Source organism: Rattus norvegicus, chromosome 10 (genome assembly GCF_036323735.1).
Source record: "Rattus norvegicus strain BN/NHsdMcwi chromosome 10, GRCr8, whole genome shotgun sequence".
NCBI classification, from domain to species: Eukaryota; Metazoa; Chordata; class Mammalia; order Rodentia; family Muridae; genus Rattus; species Rattus norvegicus.
The window spans coordinates 5,799,783-5,815,480 of record NC_086028.1 but is presented as its reverse complement, the minus strand read 5'-3'; the positions used below and the strand labels follow the sequence as shown (position 1 = coordinate 5,815,480).

Below are 15,698 nucleotides of genomic sequence, written 5' to 3'. Positions count from 1 at the left end.
TTTGAGACACAGATGTGGCAAAGCCCAGTCAAGTTTGCAGCCACTCAGAGCAGAGGTGGATGCCCTCTGGAGAGAGCCATTCCCTCTCCAGGCTTAAGCTCTGCCTTGCCTTGTTATACTACATACTCAAGCAAGGGCACACACACACACACACACACACACACACACACACACACACACACACACACACACGGCTGCCTGGCATCTTGGCCCAGGCTCTGAGGGGTTCCCCTGGAATGTTCATCTTTCTGTTCCCACAAAGCTAGGGAAATAGGCTGGAGGGCACAGCTTGGCTCATCCCAGAGGCTGGGCGGGACCTCTGGGGATTGGGCCCAGGGGGTCACCCCATGGGAGGAGTCTGGATACACTAGATCAGGCAGCTGCTAGGCTTTCCCTGCCCTGGCTGGGAGTGGCAGTTCAGTTGGGAAAGGGTGGCATGAAAGAGAATTCCTTCTTCACTCCTCTGCATCCCCATGAGGCAGGGCGCCTGCCACTCAAAATAAGGAGTCCCGGAAGGGTGTGTCTGAAGCCTCCGGTGCTGCACATCAGAGGACAGATCACTCCGTCTCCCTAAAACCACAGTGTTGGGAGTCACACACGCTTCATGGCTCAGCTACTGTCCTTATTTGCTGTGTGACCTTGTGAGTTTTCCAGCCTGTCTGAGCCTAATACCTGTACTCCACATCTGCAGAGCCCTCCCTGGCTGCCAGCTGTGCTTTCGTTCTTTTGCTGGACTGGCAGAATTATAACAACCCATTAAGGTGTGGCTGTAAGGACTGAATGAGATGGTTAAGTCTTACATTGGTGGGTCTGAACTGAGGGTTCAGAGAGCCGGTGAAGACATTACAGGATATGTCTGTGAATCTCAGAAGAGCTCCATCGGGATTGCTGGTCCCAGTGGGCATGCCCAGTGTGAGTGACCCTCATCTCATCCATCAAAACCCAGATTGCATCAAAGTACAGGGAAAGGGTGGGTTCTTTTCCCCTCCTGAGCTATGATGCACACGCCTGCCTTCCCCACAGCTCCTTGCTCTGAGATTCAAGTGGGGATTTTCACTGGTGGCACAAGCCTAGTACTTGCTTGTGGGGAATAAGATATGGTTGACTCTGAACTAAATGTTAAGTGACCATGGGCTGGGAACTGTGAGTTTAAGTGGCACTGTGAGTTCACAGTCAGTCACAGGATAAAACAGCCACAAGTGCTTTACCTATGCCAAACTCACTGCTGAGAGTGCCAGGTTGGCAGGTCAGAGCAGGGTGGGAAACCTCCCTGTAGGTTGCAGCCTGAGGACCACTGTAGCCACAGGGCCAGTAGAAGCTAGAGGGTTGCTTTGCTGGACCATTCCAAAGGTTCTACCTGCCGGCTGCAGGGATGTTACATCAGACAAAAGGGGATTAATGATAGTCCAAGATAATTTGTCCCTGGGTCTGCGGCTTTACAAAGTTCTCATCAGCCATCAGCCTGGAGGAATCCCAACGCCGTGCTCCGGGACTCCAGGTCAAGTGTCTTCATCCTGGGGCTAAGCTAACCAGCAGTGTTCTTGGTGTTTTCTCTTTTCTTCTTCTTCTTTCCTTTTAAATGTTATTTACAGGGACTGGGGCGGCACGGGTGAGAACCATGGCACAAATCCACAGGGAGGTCAGAAGACAACTTCAGGGAACCGGTTCTCTCCTTCTATCATGAGATCCTGGAATTGACCTCAGCCTGTTGGGCTTACCCAGCAGTGTTTTACCCACCGAGTCATCTCTCCAGCCTTTCTTTTTTGAGACAGCATTTCAACTCTGTAGCCTAGGCTGGCCTAGAGCTCAGGGTGATCCTCCTGACTCAGCCTTCCAAGTACAGATGCATACTGTATGCATCAGCAGATCTGCTGTACTTTGCAAGTCTTCAAGTTGACCTCTTCCAGGTGACTCAACTTGGTGTTTGTACTATGAGGGCTGCCAGACCACGTGGAGATGGGTGTGGCTGTGTTTTAATAAAACTTTACTTATACAACCAGGTTTAGCCCTAGGCCTGTTAGTTTGTAACTCACTACAAACCATCATAACCGAGTCATGACCCCTCAATGCTGCAAAGCCGTTGCTCCTCAGGCTTCTGGGACTCAGAACTGTATAGAGCCTCGGGTTCTCAACCTAATGACAAGACCCTTTAATACAGTCCTTCACATGCTGGGATGACCCCATCCATACAATCATTTTGGTTGCTACTTCATAACTGTAATTTTGCTACTGTTATGAATCATAATGTAAATATTTTTGGAGATAGAGATTTGCAAAGGGGTCATGACCCAGAGGTTGCAAACCATTGCTGAAGCACTGGGGACACTGACTGGCACTGTACCGTGTAGAAGACAGTAATTCTGGCAGCCTCAGACAAAAGGACTTTACTGGGTAGAAAAGTGGGCTGCTCTTCCCAGCTGGAACACAGACTGGGGCAACGACTTGGAGGGGGAGGGGGTACATGTGGCAGAGCTGTTTGCCTCATAAAGCTCTCTGCCTGCATCTTGTCTTATGACAGCCGAACAAGCCTCCAAGGCCAGAAGGTTTACTGTGGAGAGAGGAGTGGCTGCAGCTCCAGCTGGCGATCACCCCCTCCAGCTTTGTGCAACCTTGCAAATTTATTGTTTTCTGATTTGCACAAACCCGGGGGTTTCCAAGGAGATGCCTGGCTCTCCAGCTTCAGAAAGGGGCAAGAAGTCTGGAGTACTGGGGCAGGGGTGGGGGCGGGGGTCAAATAGTGGGATATTTTTCAACTTCACCCAAGCCCAAGAGCAAAAAGTAGAGAGAGAAGGGCTTAGGAACCCTGCCAGGCACTCAGGACATGGAAGGTCCTATACCAGGGTCCTCCTATTGAGCCCTTAAATGTGGGCATTGAGGTGTAAGGGAGGGAGGTGGCTCAGTGGTTGAGAGCACTTGATGCAAATGAAAAAGGACCTGAGCTCAAATCCTCAAGGCCCACAGGAAAAGCTGGGTGTGGCCCTGGGACCCTGGGACCCTGGGACCCTGGGACCCTGAGACCCTGGGACCCTGGGACCCTGTGCCGAGAGGAGCAGAGACAGGGGGATGTCTGGGACTTGTTGGCTGTCATCCCAGGACTATAGTCAGAGAGAGACCCTGTCTCAGGGGAAAACAGTAAGGATGATAAGGCAGGACACCCTCAGCAGTTGTGACAAGACAAAATGTCTCCAAACTTTGACAGACATGTCACAAATAGATTTGGGTTATAAATGATTGCTCTAATGCTGATGCCAAGCAATCCCTGAGCACAGCGATGGCAGAGGAGCGTAAATGTCAGTGGTTAACAGTCTCTAGCAGGGGTCCTGAAATCCCTGCTAGGCTTTGGGAGTGATTTGGGGTGGGGACCTACAGGATGATTTAGCCGGTAAAGGTGCTTGCAGCCAAGCCTGAGGACCAACCGGCATCGTGGAAGGAGAGAACGGACTCCCATAGGTTTTTCTCTGACTTTCACAAATAACTACGGTGCCTCCTCCAACAAATAAATGTAAAAAAACAAAGCCAAAATGGAGTAGGGGATTTTATAGTGCTCTGGAGTAAATGCTTGGAAACCCACTATCTGAAGGCTTCAAGGGGATTTTCTCAACACATTTTTCTTTTCTTACATCTCCCTCCTTCCTCTCTCCTCTCTCTCTCCTCTCTCTCCTCTCTCTCCTCTCTCTCCTCTCCCCCTCTCCCCTCTCTCCAGGGTCAAGATGGTCTCAAACTCATTAAACATAGCAGAGGATAACTTTAAATTTCTGATCCTCCCAAGTGCTAGGATTACAGGTATGGAACACACACACACACACACACGCACACACACACACACACACACACACACACACACACACACACACACACTTTGCCTAAGGTTTCTCTAGCACTGGGGATCAAACCCAAGGCTTCTTGCACCCCAGGCACGCACTGTACCAACTGAGTTGCATCCCTGGAAATGTTTGAAAGGCTTATAGCAGGCCATAGCTGTCCAACTGTGGTAGCTTGAAGAAGAGTGGCCTCCATAGGCTTGTATTTGAAGGTTTGGTTTCCAGTTGGTAGGTTATTTAGGAAGGAGAAGCTGTGGCCTTGTTGGAGGAGGCGTACCACTAGGAGTGGGCTTTGAGTTTCCAAAAGCCCTCCCTTGCCAGACCCATTCTCTCTCCTCTCTCTCTCTCTCTCTCTCTCTCTGCCTCCATCTTGTGGATCAGGATGTAAGCTCCTGCTTCAGAGCCACACCTGCCTCCATGCTCCCCAACCCTCTGAAGCTATAAGTGAGCCCTTAGTTAAGTGTTTTCTTTCATACATGGCCTTGATTATGATGTCTCCTCAGAGCAATAGGAAAGTAAACAGTACAGCAACTCAGAGAGAACCCTGGAGGTGGAGCTGACCGGCATTATCCTCCAACACAAAGCTAAGAGGACACAGGCCCCTGCCACCTACCTACTGAGTCCTCTCTTGCTGAATCTCCTCTTCCACATAGCTGTTAAGATTATTCACTCCTTCTCATCGTCATGGCCTCCTCCTCCTCCTCTTTGGTATGTCTATGTGCATGTGGTGTGTGCTAACACGTGTGAGTGCTCATTCACACATGTGTGAGGCATGTGGGTGTGGGGATGCATGTGGCAGCCTGAAGTGGATGCTAGATGTCTTCCTTGACGGCTCTCCATGTTTTTATTAAGGCGGCGTCCGTCACAGAAGCCAGAGTTCTCCAGCTCTAGCTAGTCTGTAGCCATTTTAGTTGGGAGATCCTGTCTCTGCTTCCCAGGTGCTGGGATTACAGGCGGGCCACATGCCTTCACCACTGTGCGGTGCTGAAGATCGAATCCTGATCTTCAAGCCTGCACAGTGTTTACCCACACAGCCATCTCCTTGACCCTTTTCTTATGGACCACGATCCTGCAGTTCACAGGAACGAATCTCCAAACCCCCTCGGCCAGATTCAAGCTCAGTCACTCTGCTTGTCCACACACGGGTTTGCCTTTCCACATTTTTATGTTTTTTAAAAACTTTGTGTGTATGGGTGTTTTGCCTGAATGTATGCCTCATATATATGCAGTGTCTAAAGGGGCCAGAAGACCAGAGTCACAAGTGTTTGTGAACTACCAATGTGGGTGCTGGGACTTGAACCCAAGTTCTCTGGAAGAGCAGCTCATGCTCTAAACCACTGAGCCATCTCTCCACCCATTTCTACGGTGTTTAGAGCTAAGGATCTTTCGTCTCACACTGAGTGTGGTGTGCAGGGCCAGGCAGGGCTGGGCCAGCAGTACTGCATCCCAGGACTTGGCCAGATTAGAAGCCAGCCGTCAGCAGCTTGGTCCTTCACCCCAGTACTGGAAGGGCTCTGGCTGCTTGGAAAGCACGAAGGCATTTCCCATCCACGGAAACCTCACATCAAACAGAGGCCAGCAGCCAGAGCCAGGACCTTGGCTCCTCACTGACTGTCAACCCTCAGACTCTTCACTTTCCTGCCCAGTTCCCAAGCGAAGAGGTAGTTTTGCTGATTCTAACGGCCAGAAAGTCAAAATGCTGAGGACTTCAGCAGAAAAGAAAGCCTTGTAGGCTTTAAGACTCACAGCCTTCTGTGGTCTTGTTAAACTCTTTCCATGACAAGTAACTTTCTTTCTCCATCCATTCTTCCCTTCCTGCATTCCTGCCTCTGGTCTTCCCTCTTCTCCTTCCTCCCTTCCTCCTCCTTTTCTTTTTTCTTTTTTTTTTTTTTTTTTTTTTTTTTTTTTTGATAAGGTTTCATGTGTCCCAGGCTGGCCTCAAAGCCACTATACAGCTGAGGAGGAATCTCCTGAGTGCTAGAAGTGCAGGCAGGTACCCCTGTGCCCAGTCTACACAGCACTGGTGAGTAAACCCAGAATGTCGTGCATGGTGGGCAGGCATTCTGCCAACTGAGCCTTCCCCAGCCCTCCTTCAGGTTTCTGAAGAATGTAACGCAGCTCAACACGTTCTCTCTGCTGTACGGTTACCTACTCAAGGCGTCGAGGCCCTCCAAACTAGTGGCAATTAACCAGTGACACTAGGGTTTGAAATAACAAAGGGCATGATCTCAGGAGGTGTGAGGCCTAGCAGCAAGCCAGGCAAAACAGGCAGGTGAGCACTTGTTGAGGCCCCAGGAAACCCTTGTAATCACCTTGAAGTTAGAGCCACTACATTGAGATGGGGAAGACTCTCGGTGGAATAAGCAAGAGGGTGAAACCTTAGAGAAGGGGGTTCAGCCTGTTAAGAGGAGGCCTCTTAGAAATCCAAGTCTAGGCCTGAAGTGACTCAATGGGTAAAGTGCTTGTCCGCAAGCATGAAGACCTGAGTTCAGATCCCCAGCAACCAAGGAATGGCTGTAATTCTAGTTTTGGGAAATGAGAGGCAAGCCCTGGAGCTTGCTGGGTACCTAGTCTAGCTGAACAGGGGAGCTCCAGGTTTGATGACAGACCCTGCCTCAAAAACGTAGGGCAGAGAGAGTAACAGAGGAAGATACCTGATGATGACCTCTGTCTTACACACACATCTGTGTATGCCCATCTGTTTGTGTGCACGTACACACACTCACTTCACACACACACATGCACGCACATCACACACACACACACACACACACACACACACACAAACACGCACATAGGAAAAAAGACATCCAAGCACAGGTGTGGGTGCGCAGCTGGGTGTGGGACCAGAGCGAGGCCTGGCTGGAGCAGGTATGACTCAGCAATCAGGGCTATGGAAAACAATTGCCTGGGGGTGGAGGTGGGGAGAGAATGATGGAAATATAGAACTTATATTGACATTCTCAAAAATAATAAAGGAAAAGAGAAAAGAATCACACAAGCCCACCTGTGGTACATGCCCCAAAAGTCTAGCATTTGGGAAACTAAGGCAGTAAGATGATAGTTTGAGGCTAGCCTGGGCTATATTGAAAGTTCTAGGCAGCCTAGGTTACACTATGTATCTCAAAGAGGAAGAAAATCATTTGTCATTTCCCTGGCCATCACACACAGCCCCCTCAGTGATGGTCACACCTATCTGTCTCGTGTCTGCTCCGTGTCCCCTGACTACAGGCAGTCCACAGCCTCGTTGCCTTTGAGAGCCAGCAGAGAAACAGCTTGTTTCTCTGCTTCTGGCTTCTGGCTTGTCTGGTTCACCTTGATGCCAGTCTCCTGATGCCACACCCCTGACCACAGCAAGAAGGAAGTGATATTTGGATCCACACACTGCAACACTTTACCTGGCAGTCACAAGGGCATTTCACATCTCTGCACAAATCTGGTTAGGTCTACATAACAGGAAAGCCTGGCTTTGTCCCTCAAGGAAAAGAAAGAGGAAAGTGAAGCAAGGGAAGGACGCAGCTGCTTGCCCAGATGTTCATCCAGGCCAACACACACTGCTTTTGATCTTCCCAGCGAGATCCATGGCATCAGCAGCCGTGGGCTACAGCGCAGGAGCTCATCCGGACGCAGATTCCCAGGCCCCGCCCACTGGCTCAGTCGGACCTGCATAGGGAATACACAGTGCGCAAGTGTCTACTGCGGCCACAGGTCCGCACGGCCAGGTTCTTACTTCTTCCACCTCGTTTACTGCACACTTCTGCCTTACTGTGTACAAGTTATAGCAGGGTTAGCTTGATCTTTCTTTAAATCCAGTCACTTTGTTTTATATGTCATTACTGTTGGGCTTTGGGGGGTGGAGGGTGGGGGCTCTTACTATATTTTTAATTGCATTTACTTGTGGTACGCGTGAGGGTGGGGGGTAACAAATACCCGTGCCGCAGTCCGCTCCTGTGGAGCTCAGAAGGCAGCTTCTAGGGTCAGTTCTCTTTTTTTCCACCACGTGGGCCCTGGAGATAGAACTCCAGTCAGCAGGCTAGTTGACTGTTACCCACTGGCCATCTCCTTACCCTAAGTGTTTTGTGTTTGCGGCTTAATGCTGTTGTTTTGAAAAAGGGTCTCCCACTCTGTACACCAAGAACTAGCAGCAAGCCTCGTGTGCACTGCAGTTACAGGTGTGAGTCTCCACACACGGCTCAATCAATTTAGAAGCAAAAAGAGCGTTTAATGGAAGCTTCCTGTCGCTACCATTGGTCTAGATCAAACCACAATGCTGTGTGGGGAAAGAGCATGAGCAACGCATAAACTAAGAAAGGCAAGTGTGTGCGTTGGGACTAGCCAGGCTCTGAGGCGCCTGCACCTGGAGAAGGCGGATCATGGACGGAAGGGGCTATGATCTTACTATCCAGTTCAGGGGTACTAATGGTCCTGTAGCAGAACACATCAAATGTCCCCTTGCCTGCCAGGATCTGCCTCCATCAACCTTAGAATAAACACTTTTTTGCGCTTTCCACAGCTTGCCCCCAAACGTCCTTCTCCTTGGCACATCAGTGGGTCCTGTTCCCCTGTCCGGCACTGAGTTTCACCCTAACACACTCCAGTGGATAACTGGATGTTGGAGAGGGAACACAGGATCCCAGGCTTTTGGCTGACAGAGAACTCAGACCACCTACGAACTATCCTCTCCTGCTCTGGGGCCAGCAACTGCTTCCCTCCAGAGTGGTCCAGAAGATGGCTTAAAGCCCCAGTGTTTTCTCAGACCCCAGGGCAGGTTACAGATTTGGGACAAGGCAGCTTATCAAATAGAGGCACTGTTACAAAAGCCGCAAAAGGTGATGTGAGCTCAATCCTCAGCTCCTACAGTGGAGACCGTCCCCAAACGCATGTGTGCAAACAAGCACACCTATGCACACATGCACACAAACACACACAAAGAGGAGAGGGAGATACACGAAATAATTTTTTTTAAAAAAGAAGGAATATAGCCCAAGGTTATAAGAAATTTGTACCCAACCAGTCAGGGTCAGAGCTCACACACTGCACAGCACAGCTAGAAGCAATGGGTGGCAGCCTCTATTGCATCTTGCTTTGTAATTGTGTTTTATCATAATTGATAAATCAAGTCACTTGGCTTCCGTGACTTTAGGGCAAATTAAAAAACCCTAAATTCCTGGGTTCAGTCCCCAGCTCCGAAAAAAAAGAACCAAAAAAAAAAAAAAACCCTAAATTCTGATGTCAAATTAAAAAGAATTCCAGAATTCTGTAGCAACTCAAAGACAAGTGGCTCTAAGAGGTCAGGAAGGAGGAACTGCTGACTGAACTCAATTCCAGGGCACAAACTTGGTCCACTGTCTAACCTTGTAAACAAAGTAGGTTGGTTGGTTGGTGGTTGGTTGGCTGGCTGGTTGATTGGTTGGTTGGCTGGTTGGCTGGTTGGCTGGTTGGTTGGTTGGTTGGTTGGTTGGTTGGTTAGTTGGTTGGTTGGTTGGTTGGCTGTTGGTTAGTTGGTTGGCTGGTTGGTTAGTTGGTTGGCTGGTTGGTTAGTTGGTTGGTTGGTTGGCTGGTTAGTTGGTTGGCTGGTTGGTTAGTTGGTTGGTTGGTTGGTTGGCTGGTTGGTTGGTTGGCTGGTTGGTTAGTTGGTTGGCTGGTTGGTTGGTTGGCTGGTTGGTTAGTTGGTTGGCTGGTTGGTTAGTTGGCTGGCTGGTTGATTGGTTGGTTGGCTGGTTGGCTGGTTGGCTGGTTGGTTAGTTGGTTGGTTGGTTGGCTGGTTGGTTGATTAGCTGGCTGGATTTTCAAGACAGGGTTTCTCTGTGTCACCCTGACTGTCCTAGAACTCACTCTGTAAACCAGGCTGGTCTCACACGCAGAGTTTCACCTGCCTCTGCCTCCCGAGTGCTGGCATTGAAGGTGTGCAGCACACCCAGCACAAGTACAGTCTTATTAGACATAGCCATGTTCATTTGTGTACAAGTTCTCCACAGCTGCCTTCTTACACACCCTCAGGGTGGAGTAGCTGTGACAGCAGCCACATGGCCCACAGAGCTAAAGCTAGTCAGTATTTGGCTCCTTACAGGAAAACTCTGTGACTGCGTCGGAAGACTCCTAGGGAGATGTCCTGTGAGACTGGAGGGTGGCTGTGCTGGCTCTCTCTCTCTCTCTCTCTCTCTCTCTCTCTCTCTCTCTCTCTCTCTCTTTCTGTGTGTATGTGGGTGTGTGTGTGTATGGTGTATTTGCACATGTGTGCAGGCAAGTGTGGAGGCCACGGAAGGTCACTGGGTACCCTGATCTCACTCTCCATTCCCCGAGACAGTCTCCCACTAAACCTGGCCCTGGGGGAGGGGGTGACAGAAGACCCTCCTGTGTCTGCCCCCTCAGCACAGGGCTACAGCAGAGATCTGTATGACAGGGATATTCAGAGTAGGTTTTGATGATAAGTGATATTTGAAGCAAGAGTTAAAAGACATTTCAAGAGGTTGGTCACAAGGACACCTGGGGAAGAGTGCTCCTGGCAGAGGAGAGAACATGCAAAGGTCCTGGGGCAGGCAGTAAGCAGGTGTCTGGGGAAGAATGGGGGCATGAAAGGGGCTGCAGCAGACATGGGAAGAGCTGTAGTAGTAACAGCAGGGAAACAACAGGCAGAGAGATAATGGGAGCCAGATGGCAGGCCTTGGGGGACAGCGCACAAGCGAGCACACACACACACACGCACACACGCACACACACATGCGCGCACGCGCACACACACACACACACACACACACACACACACACACACACACACCCTTCTTCCCATTGACACAGGGAGCCAATAGCAGTGGAGGGCCTAGATTATTCCTGAGAGAGTACAAAACCCTACAGGAATGTGCCCTTTTTGCAACATTCTGATGAATTCAGCCACATGTAAAGGCCAGAGTTTGATGACAGGTGCCCTCCTCAATCACTCCCTACCCTAACTTTTGAGGCAGGGTTTTCCACTGAATCCAGAACTCAGCAATTCGGCCATTTGAACTGGCCTGTGACCCAGCAGATCCTCCTGTCTCTGCTTCCCTAGTGTTGGGACTGCAGGCTCACACTGTAGAGTCTGACTCTTTCCATGGGCGCTGGAGACTGAATTCAGGCCTTCACTTGGAGGGTAAGTGCTTTGCCAATTGAGCCACCCCTTCGCCCCTTCCCTCGCCCCTCCCCTCCCCCTCGCCCCTCGCCCCTCCCCTCCCCCTCGCCCCTCCCCTCCCCCTCGCCCCTCCGGCTGGCTTGTCTGTAAATACCCCTGTCTGTCTCTCTGTTGCACCCATGGAAGCCCCCTTCTGACTCACTCCCCACTGCTCCCCTCATTACAGTCTTGCAATTATTTTCTAGAAACTCATCTTGTCTGCACACCTGGGCAGATGCCAGTTCAGACGCGAGTGGGCGTAAATTGCTCCAGCAACTTTCCATCAAGGTCTGCCTGTCTGTCTGTGGCCCTCTACACCATGGACAGAGAGGTATACAGCAAAAGGGCTGCTTTCACACAGGTTTGGGGCTAGTCCCTCCAACTTCAGCAAGACCCTGCAGCAAGACCAACACCCCGAAGTCACTGTGTAAATTTCACACCTACCACTGCTCTCAAACCGACTGTTAGCTGCCTATAGACAGGCATCCTGTTTGGGACGCTCCTCCCTTCCTTTATTCCTAGTGCCCAGCATAGCTTCCGGTAGCCAGAATGCAGTCTACGTTTGTGATGAGCAGGGGAAATCAAGTCTATGCAGGAAGGATACCCCAGAGGTGTGAACTGACATGTTGTACCCCAGTTACAGAGTAAATAGAGGATACCAAGAGCCACAGCAGTGCCCTGGGTGCCATAGCCCCAAACTCCAGTCTCCATCATCAATGATCAGGGATGCCCTGCTCACCTGGGGAGCTCACAGCCCTCTCTTAGACTGGACCGATTCAGCACCTGAGTGTCCCGCCGGCTCACCTTAGCCAGCTGTGTCTGCAGCTTGTTCTTCACATCTGTCTCCTCAGAGATGCGAGCGTTGAAGGCCAGGTTGGTGTTGGTGAACTGTCTCCACAGCTGGTCCGACAAGGTCTCAAACAGGTGCTCCGCCTCCTCCCGCAGCCGGATGGAGTTGGCCCGCATGTTCTGAGTGTGTCTGATGTTGTCATTGCTGAACTTGGCCCAGGTTTCGGGAATAGAGACTCTGCAAACAATGGAGGGCAAGCAGGAGTCAGGTGGGGAGCTGGGGGAGCTGCTGAAAGTCTCGGGGACCTCCGTATTCAGGCGATCCTCAACCTTGGCGTGTGGTTTTTTTGATTTTCCTGCGCACCCAAGGGTAAACCCGACCTCCCCACTTTCCAGGAGCTCCCAGCACAGCCTTGATGACCACAAACGGCCCTGCTGAGGGCAACTGCCCTAATCCATCCCTCTTTTTACAGGGTACGAATGCAGTCAGAAGGGCTTGGTGATTGTTGATAAGGCACTCGGGAGTGGATGGGACAGGTGGTGGTCCTTCAAGGAGCTCTGCCCTCCCACCTCCAAATTCACAACCAAGCTAAGAAGCCCAGAGTGGCTCAAGTGCCCAACTCAGTGACGAGCCTGAGGCTGCACCTGACTAACCTGTTTGCTCAACAAGTAAGGCTTCAGCTGGTGGGTGTTGTGGTTTGTTTGTTTGTTTGTTTGCTTGTTTTTGCAGTACCAGAACAGAGCCCAGAGTATCACACAGGCTATGCAAGTGCAGTGCTCTGAGACACACACACACACACACACACACACACACACACACACACGCCATGTCCTAATCGTTATGTTTTGAAGGTCCACCACAGCCAAGCTTTACTCTAAGCTCCAGCAGCAGAGCTGTGAGTAAGAATGATGGCACCCAGGTCCCTGGGGCAACTCACATCCAGAGGAGGAGAGGCCTAGTAAATAGAGAATGCGGCTGCTCTCATACTCCCATGTGCCTGGAAGGAGTTTGAAAGCAGGTGATGGGGACGCTGAGTCAGGCCTGCATTTTGGCTGAGGAATGAAAACAACACATGGAGACTTCCAGAAATAAAACCATTTATATGTTTTTAAATTTTTTAAGACTTATTTATTGTATATGAGTACACTGTAGCTGTCTTCAGACACACCAGAGGAGGGCATCAGATCCCATTACAGATGGTTGTGAGCCACCATGTGGTTGCTGAGATTTGAACTCAGGACCTCTGGAAGAGCAGTCAGTGCTCTTAACCACTGAGCCATCTCTCCAGCCCAATTTATACATTTTCTTTTATCTACGTCAGCATTTTATAATGACATTACATTTATGTTGTGTGCATGTGCAGCCAGAGGACAGCCTGCAGACACTAAGTCCCTCCTTCCACAGGGTGGCTCCGGGGGATTAAACTCAGGTCATCAGGCCTGCTAGCAGGAGGCTAGCCCCTTATGCCGTCTCGCTGGCCCACTTCAAAAGCTTTAAATATTTTCCACTATGATATGTTGCTGTGATCATTGTGTCTATCAGGGTGATGGTTAACCTTTGTCTGAGCCAATCCTTGTCATAAGTTTATATAAATGTATTGAAGAGAAAGAACAGATGTTGTAGTGGAACACATCTGGAATCCTAGGAGACTGAGGTGGGAGAACCATGCATTGTCTCGAAAAGACCAAAATCAAAAACTGAGCAGGAACCTATAATATTACAGTGTTTGGTCTTCCTACGTTTCCAGTCACAGGAAGAGTATGCGTGAAAATATAACCTATGAATCTTCAAGGGCTGACCCGGGAGACCCTGTGTCAAAAAAATAAAAGACAACCCCCCCAAAAAAAACCATTACGCTAAGACAATGTGCTCCCACAATGAGACACCGTTGTCAGTAGATACCATGCCATACCCCTGCCTGCCCCTGGAGCAGGCAGCTTCGAGATCCCCAGAGACAATTTCCTGCTCCCTGGGGAAAGTCACCAAAGGTAGCTTGTCTCCTCATACATGGTACACCTCAGTGGCAAGACTGCACTTCCCGGAGCCCAAGTCTTCTAAAGACAGAAGGGAGTGCAGGCTTCGACATAGAGGCAAGGAGTCAGCGCCGGCAAAACCCAGACATGGTGTCCCATGTGGACTTAAAGCTCAGTTCTGCCAGCTGCTGCCAGTTTAGGTCAGCCATTTCATCTCTCTGTGACCTGGTTTCACCAAATGGGGATAATGACAGTGCCTATGCCCTGGACGAAATTCCGATTATAGAACCAGATGCACGGTAAGCGCTTGTCACTTAGTTATTAATTCATTCCATGCTGTGTGTCAAGCTCTCAACACAGCCAATGTCACCATCACCGCCACCGTCTGTCAGCACTAGTGGCCCTGTGGTTATCACCACCTTCATAGTCATCATCACGACCATTGCCAACATCGTGACTCCTCCCAGGCTGCTGAGAACTGCGCTGGTTAGAGGCACTGCAATCCAGTCAGTCACCCGACCTCCTCAACCTGCCTCAAACCTGCAGAGTCCCGAGCTAGCACATCCGGTCCAGGGAGCAATTAGTGGCCACAAAGGCAACTCTGAGAGTCCAGTTGCTTGAGGGCCAAAGCAGTCTCCTAGCTGAGATGGCTTGGTGCTAGGTTTAGGGGAAGGCATGCACAGGTAGAGGGGCCATTGGTCTCCCTGTGCAGATGGGCGGTTGTGGCAACAGGAGCTTCAAGCTCTGCCTTACGATTCCAGGACCTCGACTTTGTTGGAAAGAACTCACACAGCAGGAAGCGACACCAACCAGAAATCAAAGAAAGGCACCTTACTACTTGGCTAAAATCCAGACGATAACTCTGGACTTGGTCCAGAGAGCCTAGCCAGGGACTTCTTCCCTTCCTCTCTTTCTTCTCTCTTCCTTCCCTCCCTCCCTTCCGTCCATTCCTTTATTCTTTCACTCTATAAATGCCTACTGTGTATCTAACTAATCCCCAGTACAATTCTATCTGCTAGACTTAAAAAGTAGTGCGTGATAGACCGCACCCTCTTGCCTATACCCAGAGCACCTCTCTCCAGCCCTCTTCTCCTCAGACTGCGCCTGTGGATAGAAAAGCCTGTCTTATTCTTCTTCATGACCCTCCATGCTATGGTGACATGCCCTCAATAATGTGCTATGCATTCAAGAGGCACTTATGTCACTCAGAGTCACAAGGTGGGTACAGAGCAGGGCTGCAGGGCGAGTGCAGAGACCCCCAGGACACAGATCAGTAGCTCCCACTGCTTGAGGGAAAGAGTTATGCTGCACACCCAGCATCCAGCCAGTGTCCGATGTTCTATCAAACACTGAGCTTTGTGCTCCCCACATCCTGTATTCACCTGTTGTCCTCACAGCGACCCAGGGAAGTAGGCACTCTTTTGCCCCCGTGGTGTTGATACATAAATATAGCCCAAGTGTTTAATTTGCTTTAACTTATCCACAGTGTGCACATGGAGACCTGAACACAGTAAACCATGTCAGCCTGGCTGCAGAATTGGTATGTGTGTGGTTTCTCTGTGTACACACGCACGCACGCATGCACGCACGCACTAAGCAAGCACTGAGCCGCCTTATTCCTAGTTCCTAAAAATCTACTCTCTCCCCCACAAATCACAGTGCTGGTGGACACTACTGACTGGAATTTCTGCTTCTATTGGTGACAGCCCTTATGTTTTATGCTGTGGTGTAACTGGCAATGGGGTTATTCCCAGCACACCCTGACGCAGTGGCTAAGCCAGTCACATAATTTGGATCTTGGAGAGGGTGAGCAAGAATGGAAGGATGGGGGTTGGGGATTTAGCTCAGTGGTAGAGCGCTTGCCTAGGAAGCGCAAGGCCCTGGGTTTGGTCCCCAGCTCCGAAAAAAAGAAAAAAAAAAAAAAGAATGGAAGGATGGTACTGTGAACATGTTCCTAGTGCCTCCCA

The 15,698-nt window shown here is 50.3% G+C and overlaps 1 protein-coding gene across 1 annotated transcript in view; it reads right to left on the bottom strand.

The window, feature by feature from the left end:
* Positions 1-15,698, bottom strand: part of Tekt5 (tektin 5) — a 36,756-nt gene that overhangs the window by 7,931 nt on the left and 13,127 nt on the right. The window contains exon 5 of the mRNA NM_001014224.3: positions 11,773-11,995. Within this exon, the coding sequence (NP_001014246.1) occupies positions 11,773-11,995 (223 nt within the window). The remainder of the gene's footprint in view (positions 1-11,772; positions 11,996-15,698) is intronic.